The sequence below is a fragment of the Oncorhynchus clarkii genome, chromosome 8, assembly GCF_045791955.1.
Source record: "Oncorhynchus clarkii lewisi isolate Uvic-CL-2024 chromosome 8, UVic_Ocla_1.0, whole genome shotgun sequence".
In the NCBI taxonomy this organism is placed as follows: Eukaryota; Metazoa; Chordata; class Actinopteri; order Salmoniformes; family Salmonidae; genus Oncorhynchus; species Oncorhynchus clarkii.
The window spans coordinates 35,250,511-35,273,140 of record NC_092154.1 but is presented as its reverse complement, the minus strand read 5'-3'; the positions used below and the strand labels follow the sequence as shown (position 1 = coordinate 35,273,140).

Below are 22,630 nucleotides of genomic sequence, written 5' to 3'. Positions count from 1 at the left end.
AGGAAGAAGCCACTGCTCCAAAATCGACATAAAAAAGCCAGACTACGGTTTGAAACTGCACATGGGGACAAATATTGTACTTTTTGGAGAAATATCCTCTATAGAACTGTTTGGCCATAATGACCATCGTTATGTTTGGAGGAAATAGGGGGAGGCTTGCAAGCCGAAGAACACCATCCCAACCGTGAAGCACGGGGGTGGCAGCATCATGTTGTTGGGGTGCCTTGCTGCAAGAGGAACTGGTGCACTTTACAAAATAGATGGCATCACTAGGCAGGAAAATTGTGGATATATTGAAGCAACATCAAGACATCAGTCAGGAAGTTAAAGCTTGGTCCCAAATGGGTCATCCAAATGGACAATGAGTCCAAGCATACTTTCAAAGTTGTGGCAAAATGGCTTAAGGACAACAAATCAAGCCCTGACCTCAATCCTAAAGAAAATTTGTGGGCAGAACTGAAAAAGCGTGTGCAAGCAAGGAGGCCTACAAACCTGACTCAGTTACACCAGCTCTGTCAGGAAGAATGGGCCAAAATTCATCCAACTTACTGTGGGGGAAGCTTGTGGAAGGCTACCCAAAATGTTTGACCCAAGTTAAACAATTTAAAGGCAATGCTACCAAATACTAATTGAGTGTATGTAAACTTCTGACCCACTGGGAATGTGATGAAAGAAATAAAAGCCAAAATAAAAGCCAATTATTCTGACATTTCACATTCTTAAAATAAAGTGGTGATCCTAACTGACCTAAAACAGGAAATTTTAACTAGGATTAAAATGTCAGGAATTGTGAAAAACTGAGTTTAAACGTATTTGGCTAAGGTGTATGTAAACTTCCGACTTCAACTGTACCTCAATTACCTAGTACCCCTGCACATCGTTTGTATACTGCCATGTTATTTTGAATCATTATTCTTATTTACTGTGTATTTAATCCCCACGTCCCTATTTTTATTCAAAAAATATATCTTATCTTTAGCTCTGCATTGTTGGGAAAAGAACCCGTAAGCATTTCACCTGTTGTCTACAAAGTATGTGACACATAAAATTTGATTGGATTTACAGTCCTTGTTAGTGGACTTGTGATTGTACCAGTTAGTACCAGCAACCTAACCATAACTATTTTGGTTTTTAGAAGAAATATTAGAGGCATATCAAGCTTTGGGTTCAGCATCTGTCTCACTACATTCAATTTTCTTTATTTATCTCATCTTCCAACGATATCAGTGCTTTGAGTAAATTATATTTACAAGTCAAGTGGAGACACTGCATATCTATAGATAGACTCCTGATTCAGCTGTATGTATATGTGCTTCCATACTCAGATTCAAAGTGCATTTGGCCCTATGGGTTTCCCTCCCTCCCCCACCCCACAGTAGAGCAGCTCAGGTGGGTGTAACACCTCCAGACTCAGGTCACAGGCTGGAGGCTTGGGCCTGCTGCTGCAGCTGTGTGTGGTGAGCTGTGACGGGGGTCGCGGGTTCACTGTCCTTTGGCCCCTCCTCCACCCCCCGTGCGTACATCAGCACCAGAGTGACTGTGGCAAAGGTGACAGCGTTGACGGGAAACGCCCTGAGCAGGGTGGAGGTGAGACCTCTCGTGAACACTATGAGCCCCTCCCTCTTCACACTCTGCCGCACGCAGTCAGCGATGCTGCTGTACTGGTTGACTCCGCCCACCCCGTCCGCCTGGAGGCGGGACTTAATCACGTCCACAGGATAGGTGGACAGCCAGCAGGTGACCCCGGACATCCCGCCGGCAAAGAGCAGCTTGGGGATCATGTAACGGTCGCCGGGCTCGCAGCCAATGGAGCGGGTTAGGATGTCGTAGGTCAGGAAGTAGACTCCAAAGCAGGGGGTCTCTCGGATCAATGTGGTGACCATGCCGCGGTTCACGCCCAGCAGCCCCTCCCGCTTGTAGATATGTGCTAGACAGTCCAGGGAGTTCTTGTACAGCTTCCTCGTGGACTTCATCTCCCCAGTGCCTTAGTAACACAGTAGAAAAATAAAGTTTTAATACGTGAAGGTTGCCAAAACAGGTCAAATACTTGTTCATGAATTCATAAACATATACAGGTAACTGCCAAAATAAGGGGAACACCAACATAAAGTGTTTTAATAGAGCATTGGGCCAGCATGAGCAAGAACTGATTCAATCCATCTGGGCATAGATTCTGGTGACTGAGATGGCCACGGCATATGGTTTACATCGTTTTCATGCTCATTAACCCATTCAGTGACCACAAGTCTAGCCGATCTTCAGCATCCAAAAGAAGGAGGAATAATTTAATCGTCCTCCCTTTTATAATCAAATGATGCCGCCTCCTATGGAAACCCCCCTCAGTGCTAACCATTCTCTACCCTCGAACAGTTTTGAAGCGATCAACCGCGATTAAAACTCCAGCCACACTCCACCGTCTCCCACGAAATGAAAAAAAAAAAAGGGTCAAATGTGGTTCCAACATGCCAAAAAGAACACTGAACAGAGACAACAAGCAAATGTCAACTTCAGGTAATATGACACTTTCAATTTCACAGGCACACCAATTCTGATCTTTTGACCAATTAGTGAAAGAAATAAAAATCAAATTGTTAGTTCAGTATAAAAAGTCAGGAAGCAGTGTAGCTCGCGACGCACACTGGTTCAGCTCGCCTTCACGCTCTTGCTCTCTTCTTTAGCCTTCACAGTTTAACAAAGATCGTGCAGAAAAAGACGCAGATGATTATGATACCAAGACAGCATCTCCCTTCCTCTGCCCATCTGGTAGGGTCAGAAGACCACATTCACCAGCAGTGTGAACGTTCACCAGAGGCCTCTTCTTACAGCTCCTCCAAACGTCTTCCAGAACTCCTCCTCTCCATCTTTAGCCTGCCCAGAGTGGTACCTTAGGTGATGACCTGGTTTCACCCTAGCCATACAAATGTGCACAATGGATGACCATTTTCTCCTTCAGACTGTTTTTAGCTGTCAGAGTATTGGTAGTCGTCTTTTTTGCCTAGTTCGTAAAAGCTCTGTGTTATGGTGATACCTTGCATCTGCAAGCGTATCTGGGCCAGTAAAGCACTCTATTCAGGTGATAATGTACCTTGTATCTGCATGAGTGCATCTTGGCCAGCTCTATGGGGCAGCAGATGACACACTGGATGGCCCCGGCTGAAACCCCAACCAGGAACTGGTTCATAGGGGTGTCATGGAATGCCAATATCCGCATTCCAAACACTATGGTGTTGATGAAGGTTCGGCCCATCATGGGAGAGCCGATGCCTTTGTACTGCCCAAACAGCCGTCTCATTGTCCAGGTGGTAGTAAATTTGCGGAGATGACAAGCAGTCGCATCATGGTGGCACTGATATAGAGATAGAGGACTATAGTGCCCAAAAGTCAGTTTTAGCAAGGACAACGCCATTGACGACTTTCACCACTGAAGTAGTCAACTTGGTGTGACTTCCTATGGGTTAAGGAAGGATCACATGAGTCCATCCAGGGCATCATAAGGAATAAGACAATTAATTATACTTGTGAGCAAACATTCCGTTTATATATCTGTTCAAAATCAAATCAATGCTGCAGTGCAAAGTAAAGGAGTGGGGCTACCATGTCTATCAATCATTAGTTTGTTACAAAAATATCAGTGACTCCATCTTTTGAGTTTTCTATTTTCAAGCTCATCTTTGTAACAGCAAACCTAAACCCACAAGATAAGAGACTCAAAACATTGAGGACACCAAGACTAATTGAGATTGAAAAATATTCCTTCCCCTTTCTAAATGATCAGATTATCAGACACAACTAGTACATATTGCATCTTGCCAAATTATTTGCAATTGCTAGTTGCTAACTTTAGCCTCGGTTGGGTCTAGGACTGAAGGAGTATGAGAATATTAAAATGAATACAATAAAACATTATGGTTCCATAAACACATGACATGAGATAGTATATAAAAAGAGGTTGAAATGAACACTTAGCACTGGAAAGTCTGATTGGCATACTGAATTCCACTCAATATTTATTTTCCCCATTACTTCACAACCACAATTCAGGGGACTGCAGGACAGCAGCATTACAAGGGTTGTGGCTGTTTTATCCAAGCAGCAAATAACCCCTAACCAACCAGAATATTGTTACATTCAACAATTCAGTACGATGTCATAGTGGATACCGGTATGTTAGAGACAGTCATTATGATGTCATAGTGGCTCTTTAAGAGAATGTCATTATGTCATTGCGGCCGTTTTAGGGAAAGGGCATATGTAGTCAGCTGCACAACAATGCATTCAAGCAAAATGTGTCTTCCGCATTTAACCCAAATGAATCAGAGAGGTGCGGGGAATGTCATTATGTCGTAGTGGCAGCTTTAGAACATTCCATTATGTCATAAACCAGGTTTCCATGCACATCCTGTTGAAAAACAAATTATAGTGAGACTAAGCGCAAACCAGATTGGATGGCGTATCGCTGCAGAATGCTGTGGTAGCCATGCTGGTTAAGTGCCCCTTGACTTCTAAATAAATCAGTGTCACCCGCAAAGCACCGCCACACCATCATACCTCCTCCTCCATGCTTCACGGTGAGAACCACACATGCGGAGAGCATCCGTTCACCTACTCTGCGTCTCACAAAAGCATGGCGGTTGGAACCAAAAATCTCTAATTTGGACTCATCAGACCAAAGGACAGATTTCCACCAGTCTAAAGTCCATTGCTCGCGTTTTGGCCCAAGCAAGTCTTCTTATTATTGGTGCTCGTTAGTGGTTTCTTTGCAGCAAATCGACCATAAAGGGCTGATTCACACAATTTCCCTCTGAAAAGTTGATGTTAAGATGTGTCTGTTATTTGAACTCAGTGAAGCATTTATTTGGCCTGCAATCTGAGGTGCAGCTAATGAACTCATCCTCTGCAGCAGAAGTATATCTGGGTCTTCCTTTCCTATGGCGGTCCTCATGAGAGCCAGTTTAACCATAGCACTTGGTGGTTTTTGCACTGCACTTGAAGAAACTTCCAAAGTTCTCTGAATTTTCTGGATTGACTGACCTTCATGTCTTAAAGTCATGATGGACTGTCGTTTCTCTTTGCTTATTTGAGCTGTTCTTGCCAGTCACTCTGGTGCTACCAAATAGGGCTATCTTCTGTATACCACCCTTACATGTCACAACACAACAGATTGGCTCAAATGCATTAAAAAGGAAAGAAATTCCACAAATGTACTTTTAACAAGGCACACCTGTTAATTGAAATGGATTCCAGGTGACTACCTCATGAAGCTGGTTGAGAGAATGAAAAGAGTGTGCAAAGCTATCATCAAGGCAAAGTGTGTCTACTTTGAAGAATCTAAAATAAAATTTTGATTACTACATGATTCCATGTGTTATTGCATAGCGAAGACAACTACTTTTCTACAATGTAGAAAATAGTAAAAAATAAAGAAAAACCCTTGAATGAGCTGGTGTCCAAACTTGTGACGGGTACTGTATATAGCCTACTATATGAATACCCTCACACAAGAACTTACAAATGTTCCCATCATACATATAGGAGAGATCTGCCAAAATGTGGAAATACTACTCAGTTGCTCACAAACCAGTAAAAAAAAAAATAGACATAAACACCCAATTACAAACCCTCTAATGGCCCAGAGTTAACAGTAACAGATATACTAAAGAACACAGGATGAGGAGAGCCAATCGGTTATCAGTCCAAGAGAACAACTAGATTAGTTAACAGCAACGATAGTAGCATTCAGGCTCAACTAATAATAATAACAACAACAACATTCTGATACAGAGCAAACATGCATGAAGCTAACATTACACAAACAAAAATCCTCACTCCAGTATTTGCAATATTTATAGAGTAAGTCAAATTAAGCTCACATTTACACACAAGTAAAACATCCAACTTCACATTATTCATTAAAACACAAAACACATGACATTACTGCCAACTCTAACAGTGATTAACACTTTGTGTTCAAACACAAAACATCACATTCTGGGCTTTCCTTCAGCATTCAGATATCGCTCAGGTACAGTATATGTTGCGTTTCAGTTTAGACATGAGAAGTGCTTTAGTTCAACTACTACTCCACAGTACATATAAATCTCCTTACAGCCCAAAGTAGACTACTGAATAGTTACTGTGCAAGGAGGACAGAGGTATACGAGAAAAAAACTGCATAATCAGATCATACTGTGCTAGTTAGTAGGCTTGTGGTTGTACCAGTTAGATCCAGCGACCGAACCATTTAAAAAAAAATATATATATATTTTTCACCTTTATTTAACCAGGTAGGCTAGTTGAGAACAAGTTCTCATTTGCAACTGCGACCTGGCCAAGATAAAGAGTAGCAATTCGACACATACAACAACAGAGTTACACATGGAATAAACAAAACATACAGTCAATAATACAGTAGAACAAAACAAAAAGTCTATATACAGTGAGTGCAAATGAGGCAAGTTAAGGAAATAAATAGGCCATGGTGGCGAAGTAATTACAATATAGCAATTAAACACTGGAATGGTAGATCGGCAGAAGACGAATGTGCAGGTAGAGATACTGGGGTGCAAAAGAGCAAAATAAATAAATACCAGTATGGGGATGAGGTAGGTGGATAGATGGGCTGTTTACAGGTGGGCTAGGTACAGGTGCAGTGATCTGTAAAATGCTCTGACAGCTGGTGCTTAAAGCTAGTGAGGGAGATGTGAGTCTCCAGCTTCAGAAATTTTTGCAATTCGTTCCATAACTCTTTTGGTTTCTGGTAGATATACAAAAAGGTCCGACAGAGAAGGGGAAGCTCACGTCTGGGGTTCAACCTCTGTCTTTCATTAAATTCCATTTTGTTTCTTCATCTCATCTTTCAAATATATCAGTGCATCGACATCTCCATTTCAGTTAAAAATGCTAACGTCATTAGGCAGGAAATAAACCCACCCAGAGTAAATTAGATTTATAGTCTCACACTGCATATCTATAGATCAGGAATCCGGAGTCTATGTGTTTCCATACTCAGAGATTCAAAGGGCGTCGAACCACTATGGGACCACTACCTCCCCCACCCCACAGTAGAGCAGCTCAGGTGGGAGTAACACCTTCAGACTCAGGTCACAGGCTGGAGGCTTGGGCCTGCTGCTGTAGCTGTGTGAAGTAAGCTGTGACGGGGGGGCCCCGGCTCACAGTCCTTGGGGCCTTCTTCCACCCCCTGTGCATACATTAGCACCAGCATGATTGTTGTGAAAGTGGCAGCATTGATGGGATACGCCCTGAGCAGGGTGGAGGCGAGTCCTTGCGTGAACACTCTGTGTCCCTCCCTCCTCAGCGATGCTGCTGTACTGCTAGACTACGCCCACCTGGAGGCTAGACTTAATCACGTCCACGGGATAGGTGGACAGCCAGGAGGCGATCCCAGACATCTCGCCGGTAAATGAACACAGTGGCCTCCATTATTCTTAAATGGAAGATTTTTGTAACCACCAAGACACTTCCTAGAGCTGGTCGTCCGACCAAACTGATCAATCGGGGGAGGAGGGTCTTGGTCAGGGAGGTAACCAAGAACCCGATGGTCACTCTGACAGCGCTACAGAGTTCCTCTGTGGAGATGGGAGAACCTTCCAGAAGGACAACCATCTCTGCAGCACTCCACCAATCAGCCCTTTATGGTAGAGTAGCCAGACAGATGCCAGATGCCACAACTCAGTAAAAAGACACATGACAGCCCGTTTGGAGTTTGCCAAAAGGTACCTAAAGGACTCTCTGGTCTGATGAAACCTAGATTGAACTCTATGGCCTGAATGCCAAGAGTCACATCTAGAGGAAACCTAGCACCATCCCTACGGTGAAGCATGGTGGTGGCAGCATCATGCTGTGGGAATGTTTTTCAGCGTCAGGGAATGGGAGGCTAGTCCGGATCGAGATAAAGATGAACGGCGCAAAGTACAGAGAGACCCTTGATGAAAAGCGGTCTGGAGCAGGTTAGGACCTCAAACTCGGCCGAATGTACACTTTCACACAGGACAACGACCCTAAGGACACAGCCAAGACAACGCAGGAGTGGCTTCGGGACCAGTCTCTGAATGTCCTTGAGTGGCCCAGCCAGAACCCTGACTTGAACCCGATCGAACATCTCTGGAGAGTCCTGGGAGAAACTCCCCCAAAAAAGCTTGTAGGGTAAAAGAAGATATGCTTTTTTTTTTTTTTTTTTTTTTTTACAAAACCTACTTTTTGCTTTGTCATTATGGGGTATTGTGCGTAGAATGATAAGGAAAAAAATACAATTTAATTAATTTAAGATTAAGGCTGTAATGAAACAAAAGGTGGAAAAAGTCAAGGGGTCTGAATGCACTGTACCTCACTCATATTGATATCAATACATACTTTTCATGTATTTTACATATATTTCACTATATGAGGTTGGAGTAATACTGTGGCATTTTTAAAATGATAATGCCTTTTTAATATAAGAGTAATTTGAAAAGACTGCCTGAAATTTCTGCCTGTTTTGGTGGGATGGAATATTGGCCAATAAGAAAGAGTTTCAAACATCTCTGCCAATAACAGCTAGTTTTCAGTTCTCTCCTCTCCACTCCACTCCCAGAAAGTCCTAGCTAAATGCTTGCTTGAGAAATTGCTCTTCGCTAAGAAGCTATTTTTGTTTATTTTTTAAAACATTTGAATTTAAAACAAATCACAGTAAGGGTACTTTCATTTCTACCCAGAAATGATTTGATATTGAGATCAAAACAGCTGCATTGGACCTTTAAGCAGTTGGAGAGAATGGTAGTTGTCGCCACTCTTTCTATGTAAAAGCCCATTATTTTGGTAATCCCTACCTTGCATCTGCATGCGTGTCTTGGCCAACTCCATGGGGCAGCAGACGACACACTGTATTGCCCCAGCTGCGGCCCCAGCCAGGAACTGGTTCATAGGGGTGTCATGGCCCAGGTAACGCATGGTGTTGCCCTGCACTCCAAACACTATGGCATTGACAAAGGTTAAGCCCATCATTGGGGAGCCGATGCCTTTGTACAGCCCAAACATCTGTGTAGGGACGAGGAAAGGGGTGGGAAGGCGAAAGGGAAGGGGAGATGGCGAGATGGGGCAGGTAGAGAGAAAGAAAAGTAAAAGTGGGGACATTAGAAAGAGACTGTGTTCAAGGCTATGGACTCTTGTGTAGCATGAAAAGGGAGCCACATAATTATAAATAAATAAATTAAATATGTGATTCGAACTGATGCAGACACTTACATTGATAGAACCCACAATATTGAAGCAGATAATGCATTATTTATTTTTTTACACCTGTTATAAGCCATCTTCTATAAGAGAAATCAAACCAAAGTACTTATTCCCCAATACCCCTAACAATACCCCTAACAATACCCCTAACAATACCCCTAACAATACCCCTTACCAGTGCCTCTTCTATTCCACCCTATTCCAGCCCTGTGAGTATTTCAGATGGCCCATAGCAATGGCATCCCACTCAGTCACAAGACCAGACCGGTTCATCTGACAGACAGGTTTAGGATCAGCCCCCAGGACACACTGCCCTCAATAACACCACAACAAATGCCAAAACATCTTTAGGCCAAGAGACCCAATGAGCCATAACCTCTGAATAACTCAAGCAGAGCATACCTCAATGTGCTTGTGCTGATAGGAGAGTGGCCAAAGTAGCAAACAAAACTGTAGCCTATAGGGTTACAATCTACCAAACAACTTGAAATGGGTGATAATCACCTGCTGAAATATAAAATCGGAGACAGTTTCCACTAAATGATAAAGATGTATGTAGGACTTACTGACTCCTGCCGTACGATGGACTGGAAACAGTGGTAGGTCCCGCGGTAAAGAGGCTTGTCCACATTCTGGACCTGTAGTCTCACCTGCAATACAAACACAGGTTTGTGTCAAAGGTAAAATAGAACCTGGATGGCCAATCAGCATCTCTCCTAAACCAACAAACACTTTCTGACAATGCTATCAAAATCATAGGAACAAAAGGGAGGGAATTCGGAGTATGACGCCATTACACGCAAATATATGTACTGCAATGAAGTGTACAAACATGTTTTTTCTGACAACTTGGTGAACCACATTCAGTCAGACATCAAAGAGTTACTAGAGGCTATATGTTGATAGGGGATAGGGAAGGGTCCTATTCTTGTTGTGGTTCAACAAAACCAAGACAGTCAAAGTGAGACAGACGGGTGGATGGTTTGACCTTTGCTGTACTTACTACAGTGTACTGTTGTGAAGAAGTATCTACTAACACTGTAAGACTTTTTCTGTGAAACGAAGAAAGTCCCTGTTACAGGTAACAAGAACATTTCCCACAATTATTAAGCCTATGTAAGCTAAGGATGTGTACAAAATCAGCACCATACATACAAACAGCATCTGTTATAGTGTAGAGATCACCCCTTTACCCCAACCATACTGTATTGCTGCTTTTGTGGTTGGTCTGAGATAAGCAGAAACTCTATTGAACTGTGTGACTGCATGCTTTATTTGCATAGAAGGGAAAAAAAGAAAAAAGAAAAACCAAACGTACCTTAACCGTGTCAAAAGGGTGTCCTACTAAGACTCCGGCAGCACCTGAAGAGAAGAATGAGAGAGCCATTTTAGACAGGATCGCATAAAGCCAACGCTACACTTTACTGAGATCAGAAAGTTTCAAGTCAAAATTGGTCTACTGTACTGTAGTTGCTACACTGGATTATTCAGACAGTTTGAGAAGTTGTATTCTGGTAGGGGGAATAAATCTAAACGACAGAACCAAATGAATAGCTGTGTCCGCTATTTCAGATCACAAGTTCAGAGATTGGAAACATATACCTTTAATGTCACATCAGACCGCCAAAATACAAGCTGCAATTCTTCTGAGAAGGAAATGTAAACCCTGTCGCCATCAACAACAACCTGCAACCGTAAACAAATAGCAGACCTGGGTTCAAATAGTATGTGAAATCTGCTTTCCGAGCCAGATGGGCAGGATTAGTAGTTGAGAGAATTATATTGGTCAATTAAGCCAGACAGACTAAATTAGGCACCAGTAAAGTATTTGAAATGAATTCAAATAGTATCTGAAACCAGGTCTGAGACAGTGACGCTATATGGATCTAGAAAGTGCTGACTAATATCTGGCAAGGCCACTGGGGAGAGAGCGTGATTCTTCAAGAAAAGTCCTGATGACTGCTCTACAAGTTAGCCTACATAACAGGTGTTTAGGAGTACCCGATCCTACCCTTGTTCCGATGCCAGTTTGAGACCTCTCACTTCTGACTCTGGTATTTTGGTGTAACCTTACCTAATACAAGCCCTCTCCTCCCCTGGCTCTGACTAGAGTGAATCCTCAGCCCTGGGACCTGACAGCAACTGTCCTGCTATAGGCCTTGATATAGGCCTACAGAGTTTAGCAGACTATCCTCCATATTGGCACCAACCGTTCCTAAACAATAACATTCTGAAATGAAATGTCTTGTGGACCAGCATGGCACCATGAGAAAGCCACAACCCAAACAGTTTGCAGAGCAATGCTAACTAAGCAGCACCTGCTGTGTCACAGTGGGAGGCCTGGGCCCAGCCAGCCAATAAGAGCCAGGCCACTTCTGTAAACCAGTCAAAAAACAGCAGTAGGCATATGTTGGTTTGCAAGGGGATCACAAGTCAACACACTGACTTCAGCGAAACTACAACCATGATTTGTGTCTTTGTGAACAGGCAGGCAAGGGACAATTATGGTAATATCTTAGGTATTAATACCACAGTAGCTACAGTGGAACAAACTACCAGTACCTGGGCAGTTTGCAAAGTTGAGCTATTTCTTTTCTTTCACTTTTTGTACCTACTTAGAATTTGCAGTGGTACAGTATTATGTACAGGTCTGTGTCTTCTTGGGACAAGGTAACAACGTAAGTTATTAATTTCCCTATCAGGGCTCTATGCTGAGCTTTTTTACAAGGCGCATGGGTGCGCCTCAGTTGAAAAATGTAGGCCCCCACAAACAAATGTAGCAACAAAATACTTTTCTAGGTAAAAACAAAAATTTTCTAGGTGTGCTGGTGCTACTAAATTGAGAAAAAAAAAATCCAGGTCGCACAGTGAAATATTTAGGCTCATATGCGAGTAAAATGGTCACACTGTCGAGTCCTGCCTACAGTCACCTTTGAAGGCCTACTGCAAAGAGTTTCCTGGAAATGGTGGGAGATGTCAGTGGAACTGATTTACAAATGCTCAGAGGCTTGGCATCATTTTTGGAGGGTGCCATGCTGGCACCAACAGTTCCAGTCGTAATTACAATTACAATGTTATTGCTATGGAACATGTGGTGCCAACATGAAGGTTAGTTTACAACCATGTACGCTTATGGCTCAGCTCTAAATAGTCCGGCCTAGTAGGCCAACACTTTCATATAATACTAAAGTTGCCCTCTGAGTCGAGTCAGGCTTTTCCTGCCATTCCACTCACGTTGAGCATGCTGGGTCCCTCCCCTATGGGTTTACAAGTACACCAAGCCACTCCACAGCAGATTCGTGACAGTGGGAAGGAGAGTGTGATTGGTCTGTGAAGGGGTGTGTGTGGATGCCTCTCCTTTTTACAGTAGGTCCATCTTAGTTTGTCTGTTGACGGAGCAGTAACTGACACCACAGATGTATCACTCATCATCAATCCTTTCACCAGGGAAGAAATATACTTTTTGCTTTCAACAACATGAACGTGGTCTTCCTGGAGAACAGGGCCATCCACTTACTTTATGATCTGACCACCTATAAACTAATCTAATTTAAAAGAATATTACCAAGGCTACATTGAAGACCACTGGAATCAGATACCCAGATAAGGGCTAACTATGAAATACCCATAACCTCACATACGCAGCTTTTATGACATAGCCTAAGGCGCTGCTTTGTTCTGACATCAGACTCAACCCGACTTCCACGAACCTGACTTCCAAATATATCTACATTACAACAATTGTCATGCCTACCAACTATTCACAGACTGGTACCCAGACTAACTGTAGCCTACATTCTTTTTTAGCTAACATTCAACATCAAATGACAGGAGTGGAATGTAATAGCTGAACAGAAGTGGCAAGCAGGCTAGGGTACAGTATCTTCAGGTTTTACATTGATATTGTTAGCCATTTCAGTGATGCTGTTCAGTGATTGACTTGGGAAGGATCTCACTGGAGCTGTGTACCTAAAATGTTATACTGCTTGAGCTCCTGTTCCTCTTATAGAATATTATTCGCTCAAAAGTATTGCGGCGCTCCTGCACCTAAATATACCGTACCAGCACCCTAAATGAGTACTGACACCTATTTCAGTGCAAGTCACGCACTGATGATGTTACAATAAGAGGAGTGAGTGTGAGTGTTTTCAATGCATTGTCTGAATAGTTCCAGACAGCTATAATGATGTCACGTGTTTTCCATTACTAGATAGAATTTGGAGAATGTTCCAAGGCTTGTGTGCCGACTTTCGCCAAGAACAAAAGTGTGGTTGATATCTCGGAATCGGATTGCATCACACAATGCTGGTAAGCCGGGTGAGGTGAACAAGTCGAAAGTGCTACAGTATGTAAGAATTCGTTTCTCAAATAGCCCTTTCGGTTTTAGGCCAAGTATATGTGTGATTGGTAGGTGTGATGATGGCTAGATGACATAGCTACAGTAAGGCGACAGCTGGTGACGCAGTGCCTAGCGTGCGTGGGTATGGCTACAGACATCACTTGCCGACTAAACTCGATCATGGGGTTGAGTTTAATCGGCTAATTTACCCACTAACCAGACAGACACGGGATGTGCTAGCTAGCCTTCCAACATTGGCTGCAGTGCTAGTAGTTAGCTAGAAAGCGGTGTGTTTCAAATCAGACTTACCTCCAATGCAGCCAGCAAGAAAGTCCATCACCAGTCTTCAGCACAAGTTTGCGATTCAGGGTACAGTGATCTGTCAAGTAACTATTATTAGCTACTTTTTGACACCGACACTGCTTGATGCAACACGTAAATTACACAACTAGCGCGGGAAGCCAGCTAACTACTGAAGCTAGTCAGCTAGCTACGTCGCCTACCTATACTGTAGCTGGCTAAAGTCAAGATTCTGTCTAGTCCTAGCTAGGCAAATGTGATATAAACTTGCTAGCTAATATATATGTATGTGTGTTAAGATATCTGTGGCCGTTAGAATAGAGTTAGCTAGCTACACGACTTCAATGAGCTGTCCTAGCTAGATTATTTTACCGTCCTCTCTGCCATATACTCGGCCTGTCTGACCAAGGTTTTTAACAGATGGCATTGTCATTGAAGGTGTGTTACCACCTTGGACAATTTCAATACACCGATTACGTTGCAAAGCGTTTCTTTGGCGGAAGCAAGCGGGGAAAACGGGGCGGGGCATACCTGCATTTGTCCAATAGATATTCTAGTTTTTCTACGTTTGCTTCCGTTTGGTTATTCAATGGTAAACGGTTTCCGTAATGAATATACCCGTACTTCGGGTTAACATCGTATCCAATCACATTACAGTCCCGAAGCCGCAATCCCTCCTTTTCGATTTTGCGAACGACTCTTGGAGGAACGTCTTTCTTGACTGCTGTGAGGGTGATAAGTGGCCAGACAACTCGCACAACATTTTCCGCTTCTCAGATGTTTGCTACATACTTCTCATTGCGGAAAATAAACTAACGTCAGTGGGTTCCAGGCAAGGTGATAAGCATTCGTTTGCGAATTGCAGCCCCCCCCCAAACGATTAATTATCGAGTTTGTTGAGCAGATGCTGTGTATGTTTTGGTTCTACAACGCTGTGTCCATAACATTTAATAATTCATTCATTGCAGTCATTCTTGCACCATGCGATCAATTATCAATTCAAACATGTATTTTTCTTCTCTATGCTCATGGTACATTTTTCTGCGCATATATGACATTCAGTTGCATGTCTCTGGAGCCGCTGAGCCGGAGGGGCGTATATTAATCCTGCTTTACGATTTATTGTGGTTATCACCAACAGGCCAAACAAAATACTAAAATGAACGAGTCACTCAGAAAAACGAATCATGACTCTCGAGTCAGTGAAAGAGTCGTTCACAAAGAACGAATAGTTCGCGAACTGCACATCGCTTGAAATACTCCCACTTTCAAGGTGCGGTGTTCTGTGTCAAAACCCACGTTTCCATCCATAGTTTTTATGTGAGTATTGTCATACCGTATATATATATATATATAAAATACATGACAGCTGTGATGGAAACAGGAAGTTTAGGTCAAATGTAATAAATACCGACAGATAATTTGTTCGTTCGACATGGTGGGATCTTGTGTCGGTAAAATGAATTATGCGACAAATGCACAAATATTGATATAATAACCATCATAGCGAAGTCAACGTGGAGTCACGCGATGATATGGTGCGTGTCCTCCCACTACCACTCGGAAACCATGCAGTTTATTAAACTACAGATTAAATAAATGATATGAGGTGGTGAAAGTGCACAATGATGAGATTGATGCTGTAAGGTCCTGAGTGTCGTGAGGGTGAAATCAGGCGCAGGAAAGCAGAGTTCAATAAAGTGCTACTTTAATGCACACACGGTGAACTATGGTCAACCCACTTACGGGTGCTCAAACCAAATGCCCCAGACACAGGGAAACGAAAACAGTCTAGCACTAAATACACGAACATGTACATCTAATGCAAACACCAGGGTTACAATAATCAATCCCGCACAAAGAACCAGGCGGGCGGCTGACTAAAAAAGCCTCACTAATTATAACCAACTCAAAACAGGTGTACTCAATAAACACATAAGGAGGGGGAGAAAATAATCAGTGGCAGCTAGTAGGCCTGCAACGACCAGCCCCACCCGAACGGGAAGGGGAAGGGAAGGGGAGCCACCTTCCTGACACACGGCTCCCGCAGCGCGCCAATACTGGCCTCGAGGTCGACCCGGAGGACGAGGTGCAGGGCGATCCGGATGGAGGCGATGGAAATCCCTCAACATTGACGGATCCAAAATGTCCCCCACCGGTACCCAGCACCTCTCCTCCGGACCGTACCCCTCCCAGTCCACAAGGGACTGCAGGCCCCTCACCCAGCGTCTCAAATCCAGAATGGCCCGTATCGTATATGCCGGGGACCCCTCGATGTCCAGAGGGAGAGGAGGGACCTCCGGCAACTCACCATCCTGTAGGGGACCAGCTACCACCGGCCTGAAGAGAGACACATTAATACGATAATAGGAAGGGAGTTGTAATCGATAACACACCTCGTTTATTCTCCTCAGGACTTTGAAGGGCCCTACACACTGCGGCCCAAGCTTCCGGCAGGGCAAGCGGAGGGGCAGGTTTCGGGTCGAGAGCCAGACCCTGTCCCTCGGTACAAACACTGGAGCCTGCTGGCGGTCAGCACTCCTTTTCTGCCGTCCACTAGCTTGTTGGAGGGATTCCTGGACGGCCCTCCAGGTCTCTTTGGAGCGCTGCACCCATTCCTCCACCGCAGGAGCCTCGGTCTGGCTCGGATGCCACGGTGCCTGGACCGGCTGGTACTCCAACACACACTGAAAGGGGGACACATTAGTAGAGGAGTGGCGTAGTGAGTTCTGGGCCATTTCGGCCCAGGGGGATGTATCTCGCGCACTCCCCTGGCCGGTCCTGGCAATACGACCGCAGAAACCTACCCACTTCCTGGTTTACTCTCTCCATCTGCCCATTACTCTCAGGGTGATAACCGTAGGTCAGGCTGACCGAGACCCCCAGACGCTCCATGAACGCCCTCCATACTCGGGACGTGAACTGGGGGCCCCGATCAGAAACGATGTCCTCCGGCACCCTGTAGTGCCGAAAGACATGGGTGAATAATGCCTCCGCAGTCTGTAGGGCTGTAGGGATACCGGGCAACGGGAGGAGACGGCAGGACTTAGAGAACCGATCCACAATCACCAGAACCGTAGTGTTCCCCTGAGACGGGGGCAGATCGGTCAGGAAATCTACGGAGAGATGAGACCATGGCCGTTGTGGAACGGGGAGGGGTAGTAACTTCCCTCTAGTAAGGTGCCTAGGAGCCTTACTCTGGGCGCATACCGAACAGGAGGAGACATAAACCTTAACGTCCCTAGCCAAGGTAGGCCACCAATACCTCCCCCGAAGGCTCCCCACTGTCCTCCTCACCCCAGGGTGACCCGAGGAGGGTAGGACGTGATCCCACCGAATCAGTTGGTCCCGAACACCAAGCGGCACGTACTTCCGCCCCGCCGGACACTGAGGAGGCGCGGGTTCAGCCCGTAACGCCCGCTCGATGTCCGAGTCCACCTCCCATACCACTGGTGCTATCAGCCTTGAGGCGGGAAGGATGGGAGTAGGTTCGGTGGACCGATCCTCCGTGCCGTAAAGGCGGGACAGTGCGTCCGCCTTCACGTTCTGGGAGCCAGGTCTATAAGATAACGTGAACCGGAATCGGGTGAAAAACATGGCCCACCTTGCCTGACGTGGGTTCAGTCTCCTAGCTGCCCGAATATACTCCGGATTTTGGTGGTCGGTCCAGATGAGAAAGGGGTGCTTAGCCCCCTCAAGCCAGTGTCTCCACACCTTCAGAGCCCTGACCACCGCTAACAACTCCCGGACCCCCACATCATAGTTACGCTCCGCTGGGCTGAGCTTCCTCAAGAAGAAAGCGCAGGGGCGGAGTTTTGGTGGCGTACCCGAGCGCTGTGATAGCACGGCACCCACCCCAGCCTCGGGCGCGTCCAACTCCACTATGAATGCTAGAGAGGGGTCCGGATGCGCCAACACGGGTGCATCAGTGAACAGCGCCATTCAACCTGTTGAAAGCTCCGTCCGCCTCTGCTGACCACCGCAACCGCACCGGGCCCCCCTTCAGCAGTGAGGTAATGGGAGCCGCTATCTGGCCAAAACCCCGGATAAACCTCCGGTAGTAGTTGGCAAAACCCCAAAACTGCTGCACCTCTTTTACCGTGGTCGGAGTCGGCCAATTACGCACGGCCTTAATGCGGTCACCCTCCATCTCCACCCCCGAGGTGGAAATGCGATAACCCAGAAAGGAGACGGCTCGTTTGGAGAACACACACTTCTCAGCCTTGACGTATAGGTCATGCTCCAGCAGTCTACCAAGCACCTTGCGTACCAGAGACACATGCGCGGCGTGAGTGGCTGAGTAGATCAGAATGTCATCGATATAAACAACCACTCCCTGCCCGTGCAGGTCCCTGAGAATCTCGTCTACAAAGGATTGGAAAACGGCTGGAGCATTCTTTAACCCATATGGCATGACGAGGTACTCATAGTGGCCCGACGTGGTACTAAACGCGGTTTTCCACTCGTCTCCATCCCGAATACGCACCAGAATATACACGCTCCTGCAATACAGTTTTGTGAAGAACTGTGCTCCATGAAATGATTCCACCGTTGTAGCGATGAGAGGTAGTGGGTAGCTGAACCCCACTGTGATGGCATTTAGACCTCTATAATCAATACATGGACGCAAACCTCCCTCCTTTTTCTTCACAAAAAAGAAACTCGAGGAGACGGGTGAGATGGAGGACCGAATGTACCCCTGTCCCAGAGACTCCGTGACATATGTCTCCATAGCCAACGTCTCCTCTTGGGACAATGGGTACACGTGACTCTTGGGAAGCGCAGCGTTTACCTGGAGATCTATCGCACAATCCCTTCCCGGTCGATGTGGTGGTAATTTAGTCGCCTTCTTTTTACTGAAAGCGATTGCCAAATCGGCATACTCGGGGGGAATGCACACCATGGGACCCTGGTCTGGACTCTCCACCGATGTGGCACCGATGGAAACTCCCAGACACCTTCCAGAACACTCCTCTGACCACCCCTGGAGAACCCCCTGTCTCCACTAAATTTTAGGATTGTGCCGGGCCAGCCAGGGAATCCCTAGCACCACTGGAAACGCAGGCGAATCAATAATATAGAGACTGATACGCTCCCTATGATTCCCTGCGTTACCATGTCCAGTGGAACCGTGGTCTCCCTGACCCTAATGGCCGGCTATCTAGGGAGTGCACGGGAAAGGGAGAATCTATCGGCACAAGCGGAACACCTAATTTAAGAGCGAGTCCGCGATCCATAAAGTTCCCAGCTACACTTGAATCGACTAGCGCCCTATGCTGGGAAGAGGGGGAACATTTAAGAAAAGAAATCAAGACAAACATGTGACCAACAGGTGGTTCTTGGTGCTGACTCACCTGGGGTGATCGAAAAGTGTTCCGCCTGCCATCTCGACTCCCAGACGGACCCCCCCAGCACCGATCGGCCGTGTGTCCTCTCCGACCACAGCTGGTGCAGGGGGAGCCTCCTCCTCCGGTACCCCTCGGCACAGCCCCTCCCAACTCCATCATAACGGGAGCGGAGGTGCTGGGTGGTGGCACACACAGGACCCTCTCCGAACGCCCGCGGGCAGCCAGCAGATTGTCCAGTCGGATGGACATGTCAATCAGCTCATCCAGGGAAAGAGCGGTGTCCCGACACGCTAGCTCCCTGCGGATGTCCTCCCGGAGACTACACCGGTAGTGGTCGATTAGGGCCCTTTCGTTCCACCCAGATCCAGCTGCCAAGGTCCGGAACTCCAAAGCGTAATCCTGGGCGCTCCTCTTCTCCTGCCTGAGAAGGAATAGTCGTTCTCCCGCCGCTCGGCCATCTGGAGGGTGGTCAAACACGGCGCGGAAACGGCGGGAAAACTCTGGGTAGTGCTCCTTCGCTGAGTCTGGTGCCATTCCAGACTGCGTTCGCCCACTCCAGAGCAGGAGATGAGGACACTCACCCTCTCCGCTCCCGAGGGAGTGGGTCTGACGGTGGCCAGGTACAGTTCCAGCTGGAGTAAGCACCTCTGGCACCCCGCCGCCGCTCCATCAAAAACCCTCGGGAGCGTAAGACGGAGAGCGCTGGAGCCGGGGGATGGGGAGTCCTGAGCTGGGAGAGCCGAAGGTGGAGAGAGGAGACCACTTCTCTCCCATCGGTCCATTCTCTCCATCACCTGATCCATAGCCGTTCCGATCCGATGGAGAACGGTGGTATGGTGTAGGACCCGTTCCTCCATCGATGGGAGAGGGTTGGCCGCTGCTCCTGCTGACTCCATTCTTTCTTGGTGCGGGATTCTGTAAGGTCCTGGGTGTCGTGAGGGTGAAATCAGGCGCAGGAAAGCAGAGTTCAATAAAGTGCTACTTTAATGCACACACGGTGAACTACGGTCAACCCACTTACGGGTGCTCAAACCAAATGCCCCAGACACAGGGAAACGAAAACAGTCTAGCACTAAATACACAAACATGTACATCTAATGCAAACACCAGGGTTACAATAATCAATCCCGCACAAAGAACCAGGCGGGCGGCTGACTAATAAAGCCTCACTAATTATAACCAACTCAAAACAGGTGTACTCAATAAACACATAAGGAGGGGGAGAAAATAATCAGTGGCAGCTAGTAGGCCGGGGACGACGACCGCCGAGCCCCACCCGAACGGGAAGGGGAGCCACCTTTGGTCAGAGTCGTGACAGATGCTCCTTATTGTCCTACTGAAAGGTGAATTAATCTCCCAGTGTCTGGTTGTAAGCAGACTGAACCAGGATTTAGCCTATGCTTAGCTCTATTCCGTAATTTTTTTTTATCCTGAAAAACTCCATAGTCCTTAACGATTACAAACATACCCATAACATGATGCAGAAACCACTATGCTTGAAAATATGGAGAGTGGTACTAAGTAATGTGTTTTTTGGGGTTTGTCCCAAACATAACACTTTGCATTCAGACCAACTCTAGTGCCTTGTTGCAAACAGGATGCATGTTTTGGAATATTTGTATTCAGTACAGGCGTTCGTTCTTCTTTTCACTCTGTCTATTAGGTTAGTATTGTGGAGTAACTACAATGTTGTTGATCCATCCTCAGCTTTCTTTTATCATAGCCATTAAACTCTGTAACTGTTTTAAAGTTACCATTGGCCTCATGGTGAAATCCATAAATGGTTTCCTTCCTCTCTGGGAACTGAGTTCGGAAGGAAGGATGCCTGAATCTTTATAGTGACTGGGTGTATTGATACACCATCCAAAGTGTAATTAATAACTTCACCATGCTCAAAGGGATATTCTTTGTTTTTTTGCATTCTACCAATAGCTGCCCTTCTTTGAAATTCACTGCTCGACTGAGGGACCTTACAAATAAATGTATGTGTGGGGTGCAGAGATGCATAATGGGACCCATCTCATCTAAAAAGTTGACTCAAGTTAGCCTAAAAACACACGGAATCACCTGGATGATCCTCAAGACTCTTGGAATAATGTTCTATGGACAGACGAGCCAAAAGTATAACTTTTTGGATGACAAGGGTCCCATTATGCCTGGCGAAAACCAAACACTGCATTCCACAGTAATAACCTTATACCAATGGTCAAGCATGGTGGTGGTAGTGGCACGGTTTGGGGAGGCTTTGCTGCCTTCATGAACTGGACGACTTGCCTTAATAGAACAAACCATGAATTCTGCTCTGTAGCAGAGAATTTTACAGGAGAATGTCAGGTCATCTGTCTGTGAGCTGAAGCTGAAGTGCCGCTGGGTCATACAGAAAGACAACGATCCAAAACACACAATAAAGTCTACATGAAAATGGCTAAAAAGCAACAAATTTGAAGCTTTGTAATGGCCTAGTCAAAGTCCAGACCTAATCCCAATTGAGCTGTTGTGGCAGGACTTGAAACGAGCAGTTCATGCTTGAAAACCCACAAATGTCACTGAGTGTAAACAGTTCTGCATGGAAGAGTGGGCCAAAATTCCTCCACAGCGATGTTAGAGGCTGATTAACAACTACAGGAAGCGTTTGGTTGGAGTCATTGCAGCTAAAGGTGGCATAACCAGTTATTGAGTGTAAGGGGGCAATTACTTTTTTGTACAGGGTCATTGGGTGTTGCATAACTTTGTTTATGAAATAAGTTTGTTATTTGTTCATTCAGGTTCCCTTTAATATTAGGCTGTGGTTGAGGATCTGACAAATTTCAGCATAATAAATATGCCAAAGTAGAGAAAATTTGAAAGGGGGCAAATACTTTTTCACAACACTGTATCTATGCTGATTGTTGGCTTGTATAACTGATATGTGTATAAATACAAGGGACACTTTTTTTGTGGATAATATTACCATTTATAGAGCTCCATTCCTGACAGGCTGATCGGATTAGCTTTCAACCTCAGAGCTTGATCCGATTCAATTGCAGCCTCAGAGGCTCATAAGTCAGGATGCTGCCTTGTAGGCTGTTTAATGAGCAAAGTTCCTTGCAGGCATATTAGCAGTCAAAGTGCTTTATAGGCTGATGGATATGATCCAGGGCGTGAGCTCTATTCATGCCAGGCTGATCAGATTCAATAGCAGCCTAAGAGGCTTTAAAAACAATTATTTAACTAGGCAAGAGGTCAAAAGTCAGGATGCTGCCTTGTAGGCTGTGTCATGAGCAAATATTTTGTCTATAAATATGAATGGTGTCAAGACTGCTACTTGACCTTAATTGTAGTCATTCGTCAATCAATGATGGTATGTACTTGTGACGTGGTGGGGTTGGACCCAGGTGCAGAGAATAGACCAAGCGAGGAATCAATGTTACGG

At 45.6% G+C, this 22,630-nt stretch overlaps 1 protein-coding gene across 1 annotated transcript; it reads right to left on the bottom strand.

Annotated features, from left to right (window-relative positions):
• Positions 1–929: 929 nt before the first annotated feature.
• Positions 930–14,338, bottom strand: LOC139415333 (mitochondrial basic amino acids transporter-like). The gene is made up of 5 exons (XM_071163399.1): positions 13,880–14,338; positions 10,550–10,593; positions 9,798–9,881; positions 8,826–9,033; positions 930–1,984 (listed from the first exon to the last, which is right to left on the bottom strand). Exons 1-5 carry the CDS (start codon positions 13,905–13,907, stop codon positions 1,416–1,418), a joined length of 933 nt encoding a protein of 310 aa, XP_071019500.1. The 5' UTR covers positions 13,908–14,338; the 3' UTR covers positions 930–1,415.
• Positions 14,339–22,630: the final 8,292 nt, after the last annotated feature.

Excerpts from the sequence above, each read along its gene's own strand:
- LOC139415333 (XM_071163399.1), bottom strand. The coding sequence starts at position 13,907 with ATGGACTTTCTTGCTGGCTGCATTGGAG. Across the intron at positions 9,034-9,797 it reads CCATCGTACGGCAGGAGTCA|ATGTTTGGGCTGTACAAAGG; the intron begins GTAAGTCCTACA and ends GTCCCTACACAG. Across the intron at positions 1,985-8,825 it reads GACACGCATGCAGATGCAAG|GCACTGGGGAGATGAAGTCC; the intron begins GTAGGGATTACC and ends TGTGTTACTAAG.